At 43.8% G+C, this 23,416-nt stretch overlaps 1 protein-coding gene across 1 annotated transcript in view; it reads right to left on the reverse strand.

Annotated features, from left to right (window-relative positions):
* The window catches only part of LOC126457938 (odorant receptor 43a-like), a 96,103-nt gene that overhangs the window by 48,593 nt on the left and 24,094 nt on the right, over positions 1-23,416 (reverse strand). Inside the window, exon 4 of the mRNA XM_050094662.1 lies at positions 3,444-3,543. Within this exon, the coding sequence (XP_049950619.1) occupies positions 3,444-3,543 (100 nt within the window). The remainder of the gene's footprint in view (positions 1-3,443; positions 3,544-23,416) is intronic.

The following is a 23,416-nucleotide window of genomic DNA, read 5'->3' on the forward strand; positions in this document are numbered from 1 at the left end:
TACAGGAAGATATTCAGAGTATCGATGTTTGGTGCAGGAACTGGCAATGGGCCCTCAATAGAAGCAACATAACATACTGCCTGCATATAGATAGAAAGACCCATTATTGTATGACTGCATACAGAGCGATTGCAAGTGAGACCACCACAAACGATAAAGACAGACGCCAGACAGGCTCATTGGAAGAATCCTCAGGAAAGTCCATGAACGAAGGAGGAAGCTTACGAAACACTTATCCTACCAATACTTGAATATTTCTCGTCAGTCTTTGATCCGTATCATATAGGATCTATTCGACAAATAGGGAACATCCAAAGAAGAGCAGTACGTTTCCTTACAAGTTCGTATAGTATGCGTGAAAACGTCACGGAGATGCACAGTCAAATCCAGTGGCAAACGCTGTAAGAGAGGCTTTCTGGAAAATGATTTGATTTACTGTCAAAGTCTCGGGAGCGTACCTTCCTGGAAGAGTCAACCAATATAAATAAAATCAAGACGGGAACAGGAAAAGAGGGCTGCACAAAGTATTCTCCTCCGCTTACCGTGAGGTGGCTTGCGGAATATAGATGTAGATGTAGGTGAAGAATGTGTTGATAATTTTGTATTTGTCGATGGGTCCACAATAAACCTGTGCGAAATGCAATTCAGTATACAGGGTGTAAATCTTAAGTTGACAAACCAGAATAACTCGAAAAATAAGCTTCACACGAAAAAATGTGTAGAATCCAAAGTTGACTATTTTCGAGGGGGACATCTGCTGGTGCTAAAATTAGCCCGCCACACCAGCCCCCTGGGGGTGGGGCGGGAGGCAACTTTAAAACTTCAAATGGGAACCCCCCCTTTTTTATTGCAAAATCAGTTTCTACATAAAAAACTACGTACATTTTGTCTTAAACATTTGTTTTGATTCTTGTAAGTTGGCGCAGTAATTCAAGAAATTCCATGTTCTCATTTTTGCGTGGAAAATGGTTCCGGATAAATAAAAAGTAGGATGTTTGGTTAGTTAGTAAGCTAGTCAGATGATATGTTTATGATTTGTTTGATAATTAAAAGTTGTGTGGCCTCATGACCACGAAACAAACGAAACTTAATCCGAATCTGCGGAAAAAATTAATACTTGGGCCAGCATTTTTAGAACACTCATTCCTCTCTCTCAAACCCCACCCTACGGGGAGAGAGGGAGAGTTTTAGTGAATCAAAATTTTAAAGTTGCCTCCCGCCTCACCCCTAGGGGGCTGGGGCGGCGGGCTGATTTTAGCACCTGCAGCTGTCCCTCTCGAAAATAATCAGCTTTGGATTCTACACATTTTTTCGTGTGAAGCTTATTTTTAAAATTTATTTTGGATTGTCAACTTAAAATTTACACCTTGTATAAGCAGCGTTTACACAAAGCAAAGTCGTATTTTACTGTGCAGTTGTAATTTAGAGGGACAATATTCAGCTGTAAAGTTATGCTAAGTCTCGCAGTTGGATGAATAGATACTTTTGCAGTTTTGTAGATTAGAGTAGAAGTATAGTATACACGTAGTGGGCATCTGTTTAGTCCATACGCATAAAATTACGGGTATTGTCACTAGGAAATTTATAATCTCTACACGCTTCGTAAATCAATAATACACGACCACTTCTGCTAGATATGTACGATAAAAAACGTTTAATAGCAAATTTAGACCGCTACGCATTCGTATAAATTAATATTTTGAAAGAGTCCAATACGTTGCGGTCGTTTTGGAAACATAAACACTTACTGTAAATAGGGGTATGCATCAGTGTTCTGCACAGCCCATTTCGAAGAATATGGTCAACAAGCGGAAGCCTGCAGAAGCTCCGATCACATATTGCACTCTAGCTTTTCTTTTTAAAAAAATAAAAATGCCGGTATGTAATGTCACTACATTTCCTTTCAACCAATGAATTCTATTTATCTGTTTTCCTGTAGAAATGCATTTAATAAAGTAAAGGAGTACTTCTTCGTGAGGTAAATTAAATGCAACATAGCCTAATAAAATGAACATTCTTCTTACTAGACTTATAGCTGTGACTTCTAGTGAAATAAAATTTCACCTCATCGTTAAGATAAAATAATACTTTATAAAGCGGAAAAACTTTGAACGGAATGTCCTCTTGATGAGTCAGGTATTGTAAATAATTTTTTGTTTGAAACTTCATGCATATGATTAAAACATCAAAAGAATGTAAATTATAAATGATATCTTATTCTTTCTTTTAACGTATGTGTAAATCCATTTACTACTCTTTGTGATATTGGGTTGTAGCTAAAAATGCATTTGCGGTTAGATGAGCTGTGTGTACGTAAGACCACGGTGGGTGGAAGACTTCAGCTAATTCAGAAAAATTGTACCAAAAGCTGATTTTGGTACTCAAATCCTTGTCACTTTTCTCTGTTTTATCCCTCCTTGTCGGACCCTTTCGTACGATAGCAGGATGGTAATCTCCAATGCCGTAATTCAGATTCACTTGCAACTTTTCTGAAAGCTTCATCATAGAAGTTGTGAGTAGATAACCAAACAGGGTCAAATCTCTGTCCTTTTCTGAGGATCTAATCTTGTTTTCGGGAGTCGGAGCTTGCGCATGATGGATACTATTCCAATCTGGGGTTTTTTTTCAAATCTGTAGTGGTTATGCCGTACCTGTTAGGACATAATCGCTTACCCTGAAAACAGGGACAGGATAGATTTGTTTACGCCGTTTGTCTGTGTCATTTGTAATCTTTTTACTGCGTATTTCTGTGCTTCAGCTGATAGCGCCTTGAGATTTTGGAGTGGAGATGAGAAATAAGCCTAGCTTCTGCACGTGGGAAACCTCTTAAAAATCACATTCAGGCTGCCCGGTATTCCAGATCAACGTGCATCGATCCGGATTAATAACTCGATCCTGGTCTCACTAATCACCCTGTATCGCAACGTAACGCGCTAAACCTTAAACTAGAGTTGCTGGTTTAGCATGGACAGTAAATATGGCGCTATTATTTTTCAACATGAGAAACACAAATTACCATGGCTGTACTAAGAGATATTTATTTCTTTGGAGATATTTATTTCGTTATTTGCCTGAAAATCATTATTTCCTTACATCATTCAGAACTGTTCTCACAGTCAGCAATCAGTGTAACTTAAATACTACATCGATTAATCACTAACAGTATTAATTTTTTTTAATATTTGGTAAGTGCCTATGGCACTAAACTGCTGAGGTCATCGTTCCCTAGACTTATACACGACTTAACTTACGCTAAGGGCAACACACACACCCATGCCCGAGGGAGGACTCGAACCTCCGGCGGGGGGAGCCGCGCGCAGTGTGGCGATACGCCTTAGACCGGGCGGCTACCCCGCGCAGCACACTATTAATGACTAAAGTTAGTTTACAGTAACATTAAAAAGACGAGACATCTTAGTTGAGGATGCTTAAATGTTTCTTACCTCTGACATGGTGAATATTAAGAAGCATACATCCAGCACGTTGGTGAGAATCAGTACCGATACTGAGTAGTCCATAATTGTCTGCAGCAAGCCGACCATCCTGTATCAGAAGAGGCATGGTTACTGCGACGCTTTCCCTCAGTTTTAAACGACTCGAAATATGTGCCACAAACTGTACACATTCAGACAAATTGTGATTTTCACCACTTACGTTTGACACAAACAGCACTTAGCTCAGGGGAATTTTGTATGTAACGTGGCCATACGACTCCTGCAAGCAGTTGACTGTCTTCTCTCAGGAATAAAGTCATTTGTAAAGATTGTCGAGGGCAAAATAAGTTGGCTACACGTTAAAGGAGTTTCATGAAATCGTTGTTGTTGCATTCTAAGAGTGAATCGTGAATTAACGTAGGACCCACGTTTCGAGTATGAAATTTAGAAGACGCTGGAAATCCTAACCGCTGCATTGAGAGGCGAATGTCAAATAGGAATACAGTCAGGGTCTGGCCTTCAGAATGAACCAGATGACTTTGTAAAATAGGCCAAAACTCCACAGTTAAACGATATTTTCATGGTGAGGAGCCAAAGTAAATGTCTTTGCAACCGTCCAACCGAAATCAAGCTGTGGAAAAACTTGTAAATTCCAACATCGATAGAGAGATTTGATGTCGATTGATCGTTAGTGAATCACAAATTCTGATAGATACCTTTTGAGGTGTAAAACGGTTTTACGATACAGGCTCTGAAAATACTGCGAGAAGAGCACAGGTTGTGTTCACGAATTTACGATCGGGCGAGCATTTTCTTGCAATTCTTTAAGAAGACTCACTGCTCTATAATGCATACCAACGTGATTTAATGATGTACTTTTCTTTTCAAATGTTGCAAGCTTGTGTAAGCTTCAGCCAGGAGAATAACCAATAAAGAAACGCACACCATATTGGCACTAAAATAACGAACAGTTGTCAGTGTAGAGAAATCCGAATTTGTTACACTGTTGCATATGAACATTTCACTGATGGAACCACAAGGCAGTATGATAAAGGCATCAGTAGGTACAAAATGAACCATTTCATAATTCAATGTACTGGAAGTCCCGACCGCAATTTTAAAAAAACTGAAAATAAATAATTAATTCACTTCAGCTCACAAAGCATATTTTCATGCTTTTTTAATTTTTAAATTGACGCTTTAAGCGAGCATCTCTTTTCGTTTCGTCATTAACGTAATTACATAATCAAATCACGGAAACTGCTTGTTGTCGATATAGTTGTGAGTCTTTTGTGTTAAAATTCTAAATACGTAATCACTAAATGGCTTTTTGCTGACATTATCACAGAGCTAAGCCATCTGCTTTCAGTTTTTATAATAACAGTGGCACATTTTGCGGCGCAGGTCTCCTCATTCAAAATGTGACTTTCTGACTTAACCTGGAAGACATAACATGCACCGCAACCAGTCTCCGCAGAAAGAAATGGAAATGGGCGTATGGCACCGTTGGCCGGGAGGCCCCATCCGGTGTAGGTCGGCCGCCATGTGCAAGTCTTATTTCAGTCGACGCCACATTGGGCGACTTGCGCGCGGGTGAAGTGGATGAAATGGTGATGAGGACAACACAGCACCCAGTCCTCGAGCAGTCCGCCGGAACCGAATCCGGGCCCGCTTGCATGGGAGGCTAGCACGTTACCACCCAGCTAAGCAGGCGGACGTCTTTGCAGTATAATCCCTTGACATTTCTCTTTTTATTTGCCTGTCACCTGCGTCGTCCGACGTCGCTGGATCACACACACTGCATTGCTCTCTAGGTGAAAATAGAACATAAGAACAGCCGCAGATTATTTCAGTCAAATTCATCTGGGTGTGTGATATGATAAATCTAACGATGCATTGGCTGCTATTGCAGGCAGCTACCACGGAAGTGTTTTTTTCATAGACAAGGTAGTGACGTATCAAGAAAAAGAATTGAAAAGTTAACACATTACACTGCCGAAACAATATTTTTTCAGTGTACGAACAAACGTTGTGAAATATCGTAAACCCAGAAACACACGTGGCCAATCTAAAGACACAGACCAATTTCTCTAATATACAACAGCTACTTCAACATGCCTGCCCATGTGATATTTCACATCCATCTAAACAGTTTTTGATGTTGCTGAGCAACAGTCATACAATAGTTTTTAAATTTTTAAATGAAAACACCGCCATATGACTGTATTGTTGTTTATTTAACTAAGACTTAAGTTTCGGCCTTTTATGCCATTTCCGAGTGAATGATTTCATGTCATTAATATAAAGTGCGGTGTGTTCATTTAAAAATCATATCCATCTGTTTTCCGCGCGAAAAGCATCTGCTTAGAAACGCTACTACTCTATAAATACATTACGTATTATATTACACTACAGCGCCAGAGAAGCTAGTATAGGCATGCATATTCAAATACAGAGATAAGTAAACAGGCAGACAAGTGTCTGTCGCAGTTCTATATCGCTTACTGCTGCTACAATGGCAGGTTATCAAGATTTAAGTGAGTTTGAACGTGGTGTTACAGTCGGCGCACGATTGATGGGACACAGCGTCTACGAGGTAGCAATGAAGTGGGGATTTTCCCGTACGATCATTCCACGATTGTACCGTGATTATCAGAAACCCGGTAAAACATCAACTCTCCCATATAGCTGTGGCCGGAAAAAATCCTGCAAGAACGGGACAAACGACGACAGAAGAGAATCGTTCAATGTGATGGAAGTGCAACCCTTCCGCAAATTTCAGCAGGTCTCAATACACGTTCATCAACAAGTGTCAGCGTGCGATCCATTCAACGAAACATCATCGATATGGGCTTTCGGAGCCTAAGGATGGACGTTTACTGGTATGGAGACAACCTCATGAATCCATGGACCCTGTTCAAGCTGGTGGCGGCTGTTTAATGGTGTGTAGCGTGTGCAGTTGGAGTGATATGTGCCCCTGATACGTCTAAATACGTTTCTGACCGGTTACACATAAGCATGCTGTCTGATCACCTCATCCATTCCTATCCATTGTGCATTCCGGCGGACTTGGGCAATTCCAGCAGGACTGCGCCACACCCCATAAGTCCAGAATCGCTAAAGAGTGGCTCCAGAACTGCTCTTCTGAATTTAAACACTTCCGCTAGGCACCAAACTCCCCAGACATGAATATTATTGAGCATATCTGAGATGGCTTGCAGCGTGTTGTTCAGAAGATATCTCCACCCCCTCGTGCTCTTACGGATTTATGGACAGCCCTGCACGATTCGTGGTGTCAATTCCCTCCAGCACTACCTCAGGCATTAGTCGAGTCCATGGCACGTCGTGTAGCGGCACTTCTGCGAGCTCTCGGGGCACATACACAATATTTGGCAGGTGTACCAGTTTCTTTGGTTCTTCAGTGTACAATAAGCTCTCTTACCGACCTAAGGGCACTAATATGTGTCAATTGCAGTTGGCAGTCAATGGTTAGAGCACTGACATCACAGTTACAGATAGTGTGCGTAAATCAGTTATGTTGGCCACTGATGCAGCGTACGTATGTATCGTGATAGCCGCGTCAACTAAGGCTTGAAGATGGTGCACTGAAGTGCCGAAACTGATAGCTACACAATAAATAAGATCATAAGGACGGCTGTAGGCGTTTCACTTTCTGACAGTAGTGAACGGCCCTGGTCTTCAAGACCTACGGTCAAAAGGATGGACATACAAAAAAAAATGCTTGCTGCTCGTGTTGAACACAATGTATTGGTGGTATGTCCTGCTTTCAGCAGTGATCTCTGGAACATGCCCATACCTGTAGACTAGGTCCTGGACGTCCCCGTACCACAGACGCACGTCGAGATCGACGCGTTGTGCAAACAGCGCTGGCAGATCGATCACCATCCAAAGACGAAATCCGGTCGCATTCTGCATCTTCTGTATCATCAGCGACCACTGGGAACCGTCTGCTTACATCATAATTAAGGTCACGAGGGCCCCTTCCCAGGCTGTGACTGACACCACGACACCGGCAAGTATGACAACTCTGGTGACGTGAAACAGTTGACTGGAGAGTGGAATGGAACTCTGTTCAGTGATGAACCTGCTCTGACTGTATGCGAGTAACGGAGGTACGCGTTTATGGCGTAGACCTGGTGAGCTTCCTGTTACAGAGTCCATTCTCCCACGACACACAGGTTCCATCCCTGGATTCATGGCGTGGGGGCCATCGGTTACAGCTAGTGGTCAAATCTGGCATTTCTCCAGGGTAAATTAAACAGTGCCCACTTGATTAGACAGGCTGTTGCCCCGAGCTACTGCCATTTCTTCGACAGGACAGCACATGTCCACATACGACTATTGCTACGTAACGTGCTCTTCCTGGTGTACAAGAAGTGCCTTGCCAATGGAACACTTATGTTACATGAGAAAGAGTGAAATTCTCGTTCTCCAGGATGAGAAGCTTAAGACGGCATGCGAGAATAGACGACTGCGTTGTCGCGAGAGGGGATGCGTTATGTATTGGTGTGACTGTTTGGTCACCCTTCACTGTGACATGTGTGTTTCATGTGACGTGAATATCTTGTCTTATACTCCTTACAATACCTGTCACCTCACTTGTCGACAAAATGACCTTGTCCTTGGACGTGTTGCATTTTTCCCGGCAGTGTATTTGCTGTAATTTCATTGAACCAGGGTAACCAGAGAAAGGAAAAGTAGCTAAATTTCCCCTGAAATTCTAAATTACCGCAGTGTACGGTCGATTAAGTCGTTCGGTTGCAGTGGTTCGGTAAAAATTATTTTCTTTCAAAAATGTTCCAATGATGAATGTAGATAATGTCATAAATGTTGTAATGAACTTAATTTAATACGAAAATTAATTAGAATGTAGCCTTTAACTTGCTTTCGATTGTCCGTACCGATGTAATTTAACAGCCGCGTATCGCCAGCAAAAGCACTTGTCTCCGACATTTGCTGTCATCAACATGATGCCATATGAAACATTCAAATCACCACACTTCGGGTTGGCTGGAATTCATTCGAAGCAGCTTAATGTATAAATTAGCCCACCGAGCCTATTACGACACCGTGAATGATATGCGCTCCTGTGTTTGAATGACAGTGAAATTTACCTTAAAAGCAACGCGGTGAGCCGAAACTGTTTACTGTCACTCACATTTACCCACATGTTCAAAAGTATCTAGAGAGTTCCGCATCAGTCAGCTAACAAAATTACAAGGAAAATTATGCTGTTGTTAGGAAAATTTGCTATTTAAAATTAGAATGTAACTTTAAATACTACACAAATATCAGTAAATAAATGAAGACACTCTGGACTGCACGAGCCGGTCAGGAATCAATCCCGCATATACACGTGATCTTTTCTTGTGGAGATTAATGGAGAAGGGGCATTGTACTAAGGCACATAACTCTCTGAAAAAGTAATTGTTTTATGATCATTTTGTATAACAACCTGAAGAATTCGCTCCAGAATATTTCAGTCTTCAGTGGTTTGTGCAATCTTTTGGAACTTCATCGCAGATTAAAACTGTGTGTTGGATCCGTCCCAGTCCGGCACACAGATGTAATCTGCCAAGTAGTTCAGTGCGCTCCAATTCGTCTTGCGCATTAGAGGGGATTGTTGAAGCGGTATACCAGTAACCATGTTGTACTTTCAATTCTACGTTTTAGTTATTGTCCTACGCTCTGTGTTGACGTTCTGTGTTATGGATGATTTTCTGTACTCTTTCTTGACATTTCTTAACCTATTCGGCGAATATTCATAGGTCTTGTAACTTTCTCTTGAAACATGCCATTAAAATCCACAAATTGCTATACAGTTTAATAGTTAGTAAACACAGAACTGTATAATATTTCAGTTAAGGCCACTGAATTCCCTGCAACGTAATTTTAATTTAATCAAACGACGCTGTGTAGCATAGGTCGCTGAAGTATGTTTATATTGTTGAGCTCGCCTTGTAGGTAGCCCATTTGCAAAACGAAAATTTTTTAAAAAGCTGAAGAAAAATCAACGTTCGACGCCCCGTCGACGACAGGGAAATTAGAGACAGTACAAGCTAGGCTTGGCAAAGGGTGCCGAAGTAAATACTTTCAAAGGAAGCGTGCCTACATTAATCCTAAACTACAAGGCACAATCACGGGAAACCCCAGTCTGGATAGCCATACGCCAGTTTTAACAGTGTCTTAACCAATGCGACACCTTTCTTGGTAGAACCGGTTCGATGCCAGGTGGCGGAGGAAATTTGCGCGTCGATGTCTGTAGTCTGCAAGCTCCGTTACGGTGTTACATGGAGTGGTACTTGAGGCACAACAATCATTTCGCTTCTTCCCAGTTCCACCCGCGATGGTACGTCGACAAGGGAATTGTCGATTAATCGGTGCGTGATCTCTAGTTTCTCGGATTTTCTCGTCGTGGTCAATTCGCAAGACATACGACGTGATTTCGAAACGATACTACGATTTGCAGGGATGTCAGAGAAGTGTAAATGTATCACTTTGAGGCAACGCCCTAGTTCGAAAAAGACAAAAAATTGTTCAAATGGCTCTAAGCACTATGGGACTTAATATCTGAGGTCATCAGTCCCCTAGACTTAGAACTACTCAAACCTAATTAACGTAAGGACATCACACACATCCATGCCCGAGGCAGGATTCGAACCTGCCACCGCAGCAGCAGCCCGGTGCCAGACAAGCGCCGAAAGTTGTAAGCGAAAATTGTTCTGATATATCTGACAGTAGAAATCACGTACTGGCACTGTTGTTGCTGAGACTGTACGGTGGGAAACTTTCAGAGGTGGTAGTACGGACCAAACCAAGAAAAAATATCTAGTAAACGTCGGCCCTGAAATGCATGCCTTAAGAGCTACGAGCATTTGTTCGTCTTTGATACTGTGGAAAATCTTTCGCACTGAAGAAGTGACCATAGCTCTTAAGGTATGTATTTACTATGGACTAAGTGCGCTTGAACAGGATGGCTTTCATACAGGGATCTTTGGATGACAAACCAATGGGACTTTTCTTTAAGATTTCGGCTTATAATCATTTATTAGATGTCACAATAAATACTCGCGTACATTGCTACTTGAACACCACAAACGAAGAGTTACTTTGACCAAATTTTTAAAATAAATGCACCAACTGCAATTGTAAAATTCCTCAGAAATCTTTCAACAGCTGATTCCAGTAAACTTTTCAGTTTAGGTAGAACGAATGAACTTCTAAACCTTTGTCAGCAAGAAATACTTCCTGAACGACGAATAAACGAATTAAAAAAACTTAACAGCAGTGATGTAGACTTTTGAGGAAGTTACTTAAAACATGATCACACCAAAGACAAATACAAGGGAATTGTTTTTTAGTGATACCTGACTTGGTTAGAAATATTTACGAGCAGCTGACATCAGTAATGCACTTAATGTTCAGTAATTCACAAAGTGACTCAATTACAAATAACCCACAGTTTACCCAGGTCACTGCCCAAAATGCAACGTCGTACCCTTTACGATATGGTCAGGTCTAAGGCCTTCGCTCGAATACAGGATCTACAATTAATCAAGTCACATTAACAACGACTAAAGAAATCAAATCGGAGGGGGGGGGGGGGGGGGGCCTTGCTCGTGGCGGCTGCGTACCAGACTGAACTCATATGCACAGTAAAATACGCCGGGGAGCCACGCCTTGTGCCATGGCGTCTTACAATAAGGATACTCACAAGTTAATCACTACAATAGAGAAAATAGCACTGGTAAGGCAATCGTATAACAAGGTTATCTTTTTTTTTTTTTACGCGGTCTGCAGTGACGGGCGAATGACCTGAGAATTAGGTCAGTGGCATGCATTTGGAAACAGTAATGCAAAATTTAATTTTGAGATAACTGACGGTCGCAATGGCTGGCCATCCATTCGTGAAACTTGAAAATCATCCATTAAGTCGCTTTACTTTAAACGCGAGCTGAGTTCCTGCTATTCTTAAACTGATGAAAAAAAAAACAGTAAGCTCCACCGTGCAGCTTTTCCTCAAAGTTTTCGAAACACAGTCATCAAGGCGGCACTTGGATTACTCTCTCTTGGCAGTGCAGCTAAATAGACCATAACAACACTAACTTCGTAGCAACCAGGAAAGTTAGCTGGCGCTCACTCGTTATGGATCAGCAGACAGCCGCTAAGTTCACGGCGTTCAGGTTGACGCGGCCACCACTCTCATCCCGACCCCTTCCTCTGTCCGGGCGCCGGTTGCCGTCTACTACGGTGCACTTCCCCGGCTCGGCCGACAGCTCCAGCACTCGTTGCCCTGCTCGAGTAAGCTCAAGTATAAAGCAAGCAAGCAGCCTGGCACACATCAGTCACGCCGTCTCTTTCTGCAGGTTTCTGCTGTAAGCCAGACGCCGGCTACGCGCCTGCGCACCACTTACGAACGCAGTTTCATTCCGTGCGCGTGGCCTCCGCCCACAGTTAACCGGTCCAAACACTCCCAGCGGCGTTGACAATCGACAGGTCGGAAACGACCGTATCAGTATTTTACAGCCCATGTTTACTAGACCTTTTCTCTTGTTTGGCCCATACTACTAACTCTGAAAGTTTCCTACCCTACAATCCTAGCAACAACAGCTCCAATATGTGTCTCCCAAGGTCAGAGGTATGAAATGATCTCTGCTCATAAATTTCGAGTAGGTCGTCATCGGACCAGGGTCTCTTACCTCGAATTGACACATTTACCCTTCCCCACCAGCCCTGAAAGTTTCTAACATCATCGCGGAATCACCCTGTATGTAAAAAGAAAAAAAACGTTCCTACCCTTTTGGACCACTCATGACCGACCGCCATGTCATTCTCTGCCAATGGCGTTCCCGCATGCCGCCCGGAGGGTCGCGGGGTCAGGCCACCGCTCTCCCGACTATTAACCAGCTACTCAGTTGACATCACGAGGTTGAGTGCAACTCGTTCCAGACCTCCCATCAAGTAGAACTCCCTATCGATACTGGGAAACAAACCCAAGTGTTCCGCGTACTAGCCAGACATGCTAACAACTGAGCTACCGAGACAGACGAGACGTATGTGGGAAAAGTAATATGTTGCCAGACTATTCTTGGAACATATGCTCTCCGAATGTTCACACTAAACCTCCCCGTGATGCACAACGTCTCTCTTGTAGCATCGACCAAACACGTTGGGTTCCACAATCTCTTCTACTAATTCAGCGTAGTAATGATCCACGACTGGTAGGTAACATTCAAGAATCTGTTGCATGATGGTTTCATCAATTATTGGTTGTACAAGTGGCGTTCAGTAAGTAGTGAATTACATTTTTTATGATACCATGTTGGTTTTGCCCAAGATACCAATACACCCTCTCTTTTGGCTACAAAACCCTATTATTAAACATAATCCCCGTTCAACACGAACAGTCTTACGCCATGTTATTAGAACGGCTTGTGTGCCCACATGGTACAACTCTACTGGTCGACGTTGGAGTCAAGGAATTGTTGTATCAATAACCTCCTCATCATCTATGTACTGCCCCTCGGAGTGCATCCTTCAATGGGTCAAACAGATGGCAGTCACAAGGTGCGAGATCCGAACTGTTGTGTGGATGAGGAAGGACGGCCCAGCGGGTTTTGTGAGCTCCTCTCGGATGTGCAGACTTGTATGATGCCTTGCATTGTCGTCATGAAGTAGATGTTTACTCGGATTTTTGTGGTGGCAAACACGTTGATGCCATTTCTTCAATTTCCTCAGTGTAGTATAATACTCTTCAGAGTTGATCACTGCAGTACGATTGAGAACGTCAACACCTTCAGAGTCCCAGAAGACCGTCGCCAACACGTTACCGGCCGACGGTGTGTCTTTGAACTTTTTCTTCGTAGCAGAGGTGGTGTGGAGTCATTCCATGGAGTGTCGTTTTATTTCCAGCTCGAAGTAATGAAGTCTCTAACTGATAAACTCATCTTTCATCGCCTGCGACGACGTTCAACAAAAAATTGTCACAAACAGCCACGTAACGTGCACGCAATTCAGCACAGGTTACTTCGTTACTCTTCATGGTCTACTGTGAGGCGCCGAGGAGTCTAGCTGGTATATACCTTTTAGTACCCCAACCGGTGGACGAGTGCGTCAGCACTACCAACAGAGGCATCCAGTTGTGCAGCGGGGTATCTGACTGTGGTCCGTCTGTCACCTTGAATGAGAGTATCCGCACTTTCTAACATAGTAGGAGTCACAGCTGTGTTCGGCCTGCCGGTAAGCGAGATGTTTGTGCGACCTTGTTTCCATTATGACAGATGCCCCGCCCAACGACTTACCATTCTTTTGTTCACTGTCAGGTTTTCGTAGACGTTCTGCAAGCGCTCATGAATATTTGCGATGCTCTCATTTTCCACCACAAGAAACTCACATCAGAGGTCATCAATCCCCTAGACTTAGAAGTACTTAAACCTAACTAAGCTAAGGACATCACATAAATCCATGCCCGAGGCAGGATTCGAACCTGCGACAGCAGCAGTAGCGCGGTTCCGGACTAAAGCGCCTAGAACCGCTCGGTCACACTGGCCGGCGCACCTCGTTACACTTTGAAGGCTACTTATAAAGCCTCCGCCTATCGGAATTTCTTGAAACTGTAAGGACTGAAACAGAAATATTCCACGATGTTCCACAACGAAAACTAAATTTTTTGAACCGAAACTGGACGAGAAAAAAAAATGTGTTTCATTACTTATTGAACGTCCCTCCTACATACAAGGGGAACAGGAACTCCATCAACAAACTTGGAGAAGTGTTACTATGGGTCAAAAACAAAAAAGAAAGTCTAGTAAGCATGGTCTCTAGAATGCGTACTTTAAGAGCTATGAGCATTGTTCAGTGAAAGAGGTGTGTTTCGCAGCAATGAAGATGGACAACTGTTGATACAACTTATGGCACGCACTTTACCGACTGGTACGTAGTACTAAATAATCTCTCGAACGAATGTCTCATGAACCACTTATTTCCTGGACAAATTACATTTTCTTAACATTCTTTCCGTGTATTTCATACTGTCATATGATTTTCCTAGAAGTTTTATGGCGATCATTCCACTTTGAACTCTTCGGACTGGATGAAGAAGAGGTACTAACGAAAAGTTCCGGATCATCAGACTATACGCCAGCGTCCCTGATTAATTTACATATTCTTCTCTAGTACCCCGTGAAGTATGGGCATGTGACGCTCTGTTGATAGCGGTAAGTTCGTGGGGTGGAGACGTTTAGCCCTGCAGCCGCCTTGACGAAGGCTGTGTAACGGCATCTGGTGTCTCCCTCTCCCTTTTGTTTTTAAATAACACAAACTCTACTCTACGCTGTACGTACACCCGTTACGGTCAGCTACAGTAAGAAGATACCCTTGAGACACAACTGCCAGTCGCCGCGAGAAAGGGTCAGTCGTGGTCGGATTAAGAAAACACTTTCCAATTAGACGGCTTGGGATCTCCCAGCTAACAATCCCACGCTACTAATTGTTTGTTTGTGAGCTTTTTCCAGAGTACGACATGCAGTACACTACACATGTTTACCTATATTCAGGTTTTACTGCTGTGGAGATTTTCAAGTGACATTATACGTACATCGTCCAGTAAGTTATAAAATGGATCGTAGTGAATTCTTCGGAACCCTTTATAAAACTATCGTACAATATTTACTATTTCCAGAGATTAGTATCCCACACATCAGCACATTCCTTTTCAGAACAATATACACTTCATTCCAGTTACTGCGTGAAATAAATTTATTAATTCAGTTGAAATGGCTTAAAAACCTCCATTTAGACAACCTTGTGAGATATTCTCGGAAAACACGTTTATCGACAAGAGGCCAAGATGTTGATTTCATTGTGCAGTTATTCGTCAACTTAATAATTTGGAAATTTCAAAACATAAATTTCGGTAGGGATTTCAATAGAAACAAGGAAACGATCTTTTGAGCATTTGTTGCTAGTTTCCGAGTTTTGAAGTTTGCTTCAGCATCGTTTCTGTGTTACTATTGAGAATACACTGGTGTGCAAAACGTAAGGACGAAAGTAACTTTCGCATGACGTGTCAGTGCCAAGTAATTTTGTTCGATGAAACTTGGACCACACACTGAAAGAACTGCTCGCGCATAGCACAGAAGGTAACTGAAAGATACATCCAATAAGACGAACGGATATGACACTTTCGTTCAGAGACAATAATTACACTGAAGTGACGGCGATTCACGATGGACCCCTAGACATTACAAAATTTTGGTAAGGACATCTCGTGGTAGTGCGTTCCATTCCTCCACCTGCACGATTTATAACCACTGCGGGTTCGCTGGTACATGCGGACATGCTATAGTAAGTCTCCGTAACACATCGTGCACGTGCTCGGTGAGATTTAGGTTGGAGAAATGGCAGGCCAGTCCATATGCCGCATTTCCTCTCGTTCGGAGAGCTGCTCCCCCGGCGCTGTTCGATGCGGTAGAGGATTGTCATCCATGAAAATGAAGCCCCGGTGGAAAGCACCCCTGAAAAGAAGAAAGAAAGACGCTTATGGGAAGGGAGTATAGTGTCACAATAATGTTGACCAGCGAGTCTGCCTTGTTCAAAGATTTGCAGGTCCGTACGCTTATGTATTATTATGCCTTCCCCGACCATGACACCTCGATCACCTAAGCGGTCAAGTTTGACAATGTTCCTGGGTGCATTGCGTGTTCTCACCTCTTATCGTATGAGAGTCCGCCCCTGGTAGATGAGTGGTCAGCGCGACGGAATGTCATACCTAACGGCCCGGGCTCGAGTCCCTTCTGGGTTGGAGATTTTCTCCGCTCCGGGACTAGGTGTTGGGATGTCCTTACCATGAACATTTCATACCTATCGACACGCAAATCGCCGAAGTAGCGTCAACTCGAAAGACTTGCACGAGGCGAACGGTCTACCAGATGAGAGGCCCTAGCCGCACGGCATTTCCATTTCCTATCATATGAGAGTATGTTCAGCATTGTCGAACACGACAGTTCTCGTGTCCATGTGATACGGTGTGGGGGGCCATAACGTTGCATGGACTTCTCCAAATCTTTGAACACGTAAAATTCAACTATCAACAGTATTTTGATACTCTACTCCTTCCCCGTGTGCCTTTTTTCAGGGGTGCCTCAGACCCTGATATTTTATGGATGAAAATACGCCACCGCATCGAAGAGCGCTAGTGGAGAAGCTCTTGGAATGAGAGGATACTCGACGAACTGACTGGCCTACTCGTTCCCCCTCCTCCCCCCTCCCCAACTTAAATCCCAGACAGCACGTTTGGAATGCATTAGGGAGACATATTGCAGCACGTCACATGTAGCAACAACCATCCATCAGTTGTCAGCTGCGACGATGGAGGAATGAAACACTCCATCACGAGAACTCTTTATCAGTCATGTGGTTAGCATTTGAACACGTCTGCAGAGCATGCATTGCCGCCTGTGCTGATAACACACACTATTAATAGCCATTTCTCGCTTTTTGTAATCTCCATCGTGAATCGCGGTGACCTAGTTGTCATTACTACCTTTGAATAGACGTGTCATTTCTGTTCGTCTCACTGTCGTATTTTCTTCAGTTATCATCTGTACTACAATGTGCCAATTATTTCTGTCTAAGTTCCAGTTTCTCGACCTATGTTACTTCGTAGTGGTACTCATGCGAAAGTTAATGCGTTCTCAACTTTTGCATTCCAGTGCGATGTTTTCTTTTGTTGTTGTTTTTTCACTGTTGTTTATAGGAATTCTTTTTCTCCTTTTAGTGTGAGAAAGTTTGTAAAAGTGTTTGTGATACACCCTGTGGAGATGAAAGTAGCACGAAAGGGAAAAGAAAAATTAACTCGCAGAATTAATACTGTTTCACCGGAAAATAATGTACTCGATGCAGCCAATTAAAAATTCAGACACCTTCCGTGGGAAAGCAAGAAGCAGAGGAGGAAATCGAGTCAAGCCATAACAGCCAGGCGGAATTTCAGCAAGAGGAGTCTGCTGATATTTCAAGTATTACGGGCGCACCACGAGCTGGTTACCTCACTCGTGGCCAGACTGGGCGGTCAGGGAGCCAAATTACGGACGCAGCAGAAATACACAGCAGCCACGACCCCGAAGGCATGATTTCCCCATACCCAGGCCGCCTACAATAGATTATTTTCTCTTAACGATGTGTAACTTGGTGACGAACGTTTAATTCTACAAGAGACAGAAGATAATTTACAGAGACTGTCATTTAGAAAGTAGACATCTGAATAGATAAGTCCAAAGCATGCACATTTAGGGTCAAGCACCCTGAGATCCAAATTTTTTATAAATTATAAGCTACTAGAACATATGTGGGAAGTATTATATATTATCAGAGGGACCGAGACGTGACTGAAGATTATGAAGCTACTAACCATCTCTGAAATAGTCGTTAAAAATATCAATGGTACACAATGCTAAGACATTATGACCACTGTCCATCGCGATGTTAGATGCCTGCTGGAGGCGTTGCTGGTACTTTGCGGGGTAACGAAAGTATGTAAGCGAAGCAGATATGGTCGGAGGATCACACTAGCAAAGATATGGACTGCAAATGGAGAAATCCATTGAGATAAGTGGCTTTGACAAAAGGCAGATTATTATCACGCATAGCCTGTGAACGGGTACCTCGGAAACGGTAAAGTTGGTCGAACGTTCAAGTGCTATCGTCGTGCCCGCAGCTCGTGGTCGTGCGGTAGCGTTCTCGCTTCCCGTGCCCGGGTTCCCGGGTTCGATTCCCGGCGGGGTCAGAGATTTTCTCTGCCTCGTGATGGCTGGGTGTTGTGTGATGTCCTTAGGTTAGTTAGGTATAAGTAGTTTTAAGTTCTAGGAGACTGATGACCATAGATGTTAAGTCCCATAGTGCTCAGAGCCATTTTGCTATCGTCGTGATCATCTACGGAAAGAGGTACAAGGACAGCGAAACTTCCCCTAGGCCCTGAATGGTCGTACGTCCACTACTCTTCACGGAACGTAGGGTTTGGAGGCTCGTCTGCTCTGTAGAAAAGGATAGACGGTGATCTGTGGCATCTCTGACGAAACAGCAGACTGCTGGTGCACGCGCAAGTGTATCGAAGCACACTGCTCATTGTACAGTGTTGAACACCGAGATCCGCAGCAGGTCACCCCTAAATGTCCACAACTTAACCCAACGGAATCACCAGTTACGATTGGAGTGGGCACGGGACCATCGGGATTCGATCTGGCAGGTTAAAACTGTATGCCGGACCGAGACTCGAACTCGGGACCTTTGCCTTTCGCGGGCAAGTGCTCTAACATCTGAGCTATCCAAGCACGACTCAAGCCCCGTCCTCACAGCTTTACTTCTGCCAGTATTTCGTCTCCTACCTTCCAAACTTTACAGAAGCTATCCTGCGAACCTTGCAGAACTAGCACTCCTGAGAGAAAGGATATTGCGGAGACATAGCTTACCCAGAGCCTAGGCAATGGAAACTTGTCGGCTCTTCCGGTGAATCACATTTTTGCTGTACCAGGTCGATAGTCGTCTCCACAAACGCTGTTATAGAGTTGAAAGGACGCAGGCTGGTGGGAGCAGCTTTATGCTGTAGAAGACATTCTTCTGAACTTGCATGAGACCTGTGGTATTAAACGAAGACATACTAACAGTTCCGAACCACCTGCATCCCTTCACGTTTGATGTCTTCCCCGACGGCGATGTCTCTTTCAGCAGTATAACTGCCCATGTCTCGGAGCTAGAAACCTGCTACAGTGGTTTAGAGCATTATAATGAACTCATACTGAAATCTCAGCAACCAAATTCGCCTGCTGAAAATCCTATGGAAACCCATCTAGGTCGCTATCGGGCGACGAGTACGCAAATCAGAGGCCCGTTATTTACGCGAATTACATGACCTGTGCTTAGACAACTATTGCCACATACTTCCACACACCTACCAACGACTGCCGCATCCCTGATACGCTAATCAGTGAGATATTTCTTTCCGAAGAAGGACAAAAAAGCAATTAAGCATTTGGTCATAATGTCTTGGCTCATCAATCTATAAAATTGTGATGCTTCTAAAATTGTAGTCCCGTTCTGAAACTTGGACATTCTTCAATATGGCAACTCAAATAACACTATCAAACATGTAATCCCTTAGTTCACTTTCAAAATGGCGGCACTAGAACTACAAATAAAGGCAGTGATAAAGAAGATCTTAAGAAAAACGTGTACTGTGTTAAAGAAGGAAGATTTTCCAAAAAGTAACCACGTATGCATCTGATGATAAAAATTGCAGGCAGGCAAATAGGGGAGAGTTTGGTACCTAATGAATAGTGTACCTAGGAACACTTGGTGCTTTTTGATATAGTAACTGATTTTCGATCTCATGAATCAGTAAGCAATACAGATCCCCATAAGCAGTTTCCGCTATTTTCTTTAGTTTTTATTGTTATTAGACATGGGTTTGTGATTTGTGCAGCATTTGTAAATATTTCGCTTTCTATACATGTAACTGCTGTATAATATAATAATTGAAGCTAGTTGGAATGTGTTGTTAATTCGTCACGTGCAGAATTTTATGGTAAGTAAAACTGCTATATATTTTTGGAACTACTTTCACAGGGTGTCCCAGGAGGAGTGGTTAGTATTTAAGGATATCACAAGAACGATCATTTGAAGCAAAAGACTTCATGTGGGAATATGCACTTTTCCGAATGATTTCCGAGACAGAACACGTCTAATGCGTATCGTTTATTTTCTGCGTCATGACGAGACTGACATAGAGGAAGAATTCGCGACGAGCTGCGTGAAATCAGTCACAAGACTGGCGATTCAACAAACAACCAAAAAACATATAGCCATAATTGAGTTAGTTCTTTGATGGTTGTATTGTATGTAACGCCTTAAAATGTAAGAAGAAAGTTTCAGCGTCGGCTATAGAGATAAAAGGTTTCAATCCAAAGCATAATTGCAAACCAAAACAGAATATAATCCTTTCTTACATTGTTGATGACAGCTGACAGTCAAATCTTGGTGAAGGCTAGGTCATTCGCAGGATGTGAAAACTAGTTGGTGTTGCTCTCCTCCAGATGTATCAGATGAGCAAGTCTATCAGTTGTGAGAATGCAGAGATGATATTGACTGTGTTGGATACCATCTAAGCTTTCGCTGCCCCCTTGCTGGACGGTTAGGCTGAGGTATCCAGACAAAATTTAAGGATTAAAAAAAAAGACTATTTTAGCTGTAAATCCTTTATTTATAGGCACGAGCGGTTTCGCAGCATTTTCGCGGCGTCATCAAGTGCAACAAAATCAAGTATCGTTTCAATAGAGAAAAGATAATTGGATGACCCAGTGTTCATAGTCGGTCAGTTTCACTAACAAGGGAACCTCCCCATCGCATCCCCCTCAGATTTAGTTATAAGTTGGCACAGTGGATAGGCCTTGAAAAACTGAACACAGATCAATCGAGAAAATACACTCCTGGAAATTGAAATAAGAACACCGTGAATTCATTGTCCCAGGAAGGGGAAACTTTATTGACACATTCCTGGGGTCAGATACATCACATGATCACACTGACAGAACCACAGGCACATAGACACAGGCAACAGAGCATGCACAATGTCGGCACTAGTACAGTGTATATCCACCTTTCGCAGCAATGCAGGCTGCTATTCTCCCATGGAGACGATCGTAGAGATGCTGGATGTAGTCCTGTGAAACGGCTTGCCATGCCATTTCCACCTGGCGCCTCAGTTGGACCAGCGTTCGTGCTGGACGTGCAGACCGCGTGAGACGACGCTTCATCCAGTCCCAAACATGCTCAATGGGGGACAGATCCGGAGATGTTGCTGGCCAGGGTAGTTCACTTACACCTTCTAGAGCACGTTGGGTGGCACGGGATACATGCGGACGTGCATTGTCCTGTTGGAACAGAAAGTTCCCTTGCCGGTCTAGGAATGGTAGAACGATGGGTTCGATGACGGTTTGGATGTACCGTGCACTATTCAGTGCCCCCTCGACGATCACCAGTGGTGTACGGCCAGTGTAGGAGATCGCTCCCCACACCATGATGCCGGGTGTTGGCCCTGTGTGCCTCGGTCGTATGCAGTCCTGATTGTGGCGCTCAGCTGCACAGCGCCAAACACGCATACGACCATCTTTGGCACCAAAGCAGAAGCGACTCTCATCGCTGAAGACGACACGTCTCCATTCGTCCCTCCATTCACGCCTGTCGCGACACCACTGGAGGCGGGCTGCACGATGTTGGGGCGTGAGCGGAAGACGGCCTAACGGTGTGCGGACCGTAGCCCAGCTTCATGGAGACGGTTGCGAATGGTCCTCACCGATACCCCAGGAGCAACAGTGTCCCTAATTTGCTGGGAAGTGGCGGTGCGGTCCCCTACGGCACTGCGTAGGATCCTACGGTCTTGGCGTGCATCCGTGCGTCGCTGCGGTCCGGTCCCAGGTCGACGGGCACGTGCACCTTCCGCCGACCACTGGCGACAACATCGATGTACTGTGGAGACCTCACGCCCCACGTGTTGAGCAATTCGGCGGTACGTCCACCCGGCCTCCCGCATGCCCACTATACGCCCTCGCTCAAAGTCCGTCAACTGCACATACGGTTCACGTCCACGCTGTCGCGGCATGCTACCAGTGTTAAAGACTGCGATGGAGCTCCGTATGCCACGGCAAACTGGCTGACACTGACGGCGGCGGTGCACAAATGCTGCGCAGCTAGCGCCATTCGACGGCCAACACTGCGGTTCCTGGTGTGTCCGCTGTGCCGTGCGTGTGATCATTGCTTGTACAGCCCTCTCGCAGTGTCCGGAGCAAGTATGGTGGGTCTGACACACCGGCGTCAATGTGTTCTTTTTTCCGTTTCCAGGAGTGTAGGAAGAAGTTGTGTGGAACTATGAAAAAAATAAGCAAAATATACAAACTGAGAAGTCCATCTCGAAGATATGCAACATCACAGGAAAGCGTGAGCTTAAAAGCGCCGTGTTCCCGTGGATAGCGTGAGCAAGTGCGGTACGAGAGGTCCTTGGTTCAAGTCTTCCCTTCAGTGAAAAATTTTTCTTTCGTTATTTTCGCAAAGTTATGATCTGCCGTTCGTTCATTGAGGTCTCTGTTCACTGTAATAAGTTTAGTGTATGTGTTTTGCGACCGCACCGCAAAACCGTGCGATTAGTAGACGAAAGGACGTGCCTCTCCAATGGGAACCGAAAACATTTGATCGCAGGGTCATAGGTCAACCGATTCCTCCACAGGAAAACACGTCTGATATATTCTATACGACACTGTTGACGGTATGACAGGAATATGTTGTCAACCTACGTAACTTGTACACTTGGCGAATGGGTAAAAAGATTCTTCTACCTTGCCCGATTTAGGTTTTCTTGTGGATATGATAATCACTCCCAAAAAAGTGATGAAAACATAAGAGTTTGTCACATAAATTGCAACAAATGAATGCAACAGTTTCACAGTCGCACTGTTTTCCCTGTGTTCTGTCAAAACATATGTTTTTAACGTTTTCAAATTTTTCCGTGCGTAGACCGTCAAATCCTGCATATGTCCAAGCAAATCTGAACATGTCCTGGAGTTTTGGAGAGCGAAATTGATTATGTGTGAGTGCCTGAACTTTGATAATTGTCTGAAAATTAAAAATTAAAATTTTCACTCAAGGGTAGGAATGAGTCAAGGACCTCTCGTTCTGTAGCCGCTCACGGCGCTCATGGGCTCATAAGTACCTGTGATGTTGCTTATGTTGCGCATCGACTACTCAGTTTGTATATTTTGCTTATTTTTTTCATAGTTCCACAAAACTTCTTCCTGTTTTCTCGATTGATCTGTGTTCAGTTTTCCAAGGCCTATCCATTGTGCCAACTTATAACTAAATTTGAGGGGGGTGCGATGGGGAGGTTCCCTTGTAAGTAACGGACGTGAAACACAAAATAA

This window comes from Schistocerca serialis, chromosome 1 (assembly GCF_023864345.2).
Source record: "Schistocerca serialis cubense isolate TAMUIC-IGC-003099 chromosome 1, iqSchSeri2.2, whole genome shotgun sequence".
In the NCBI taxonomy this organism is placed as follows: Eukaryota; Metazoa; Arthropoda; class Insecta; order Orthoptera; family Acrididae; genus Schistocerca; species Schistocerca serialis.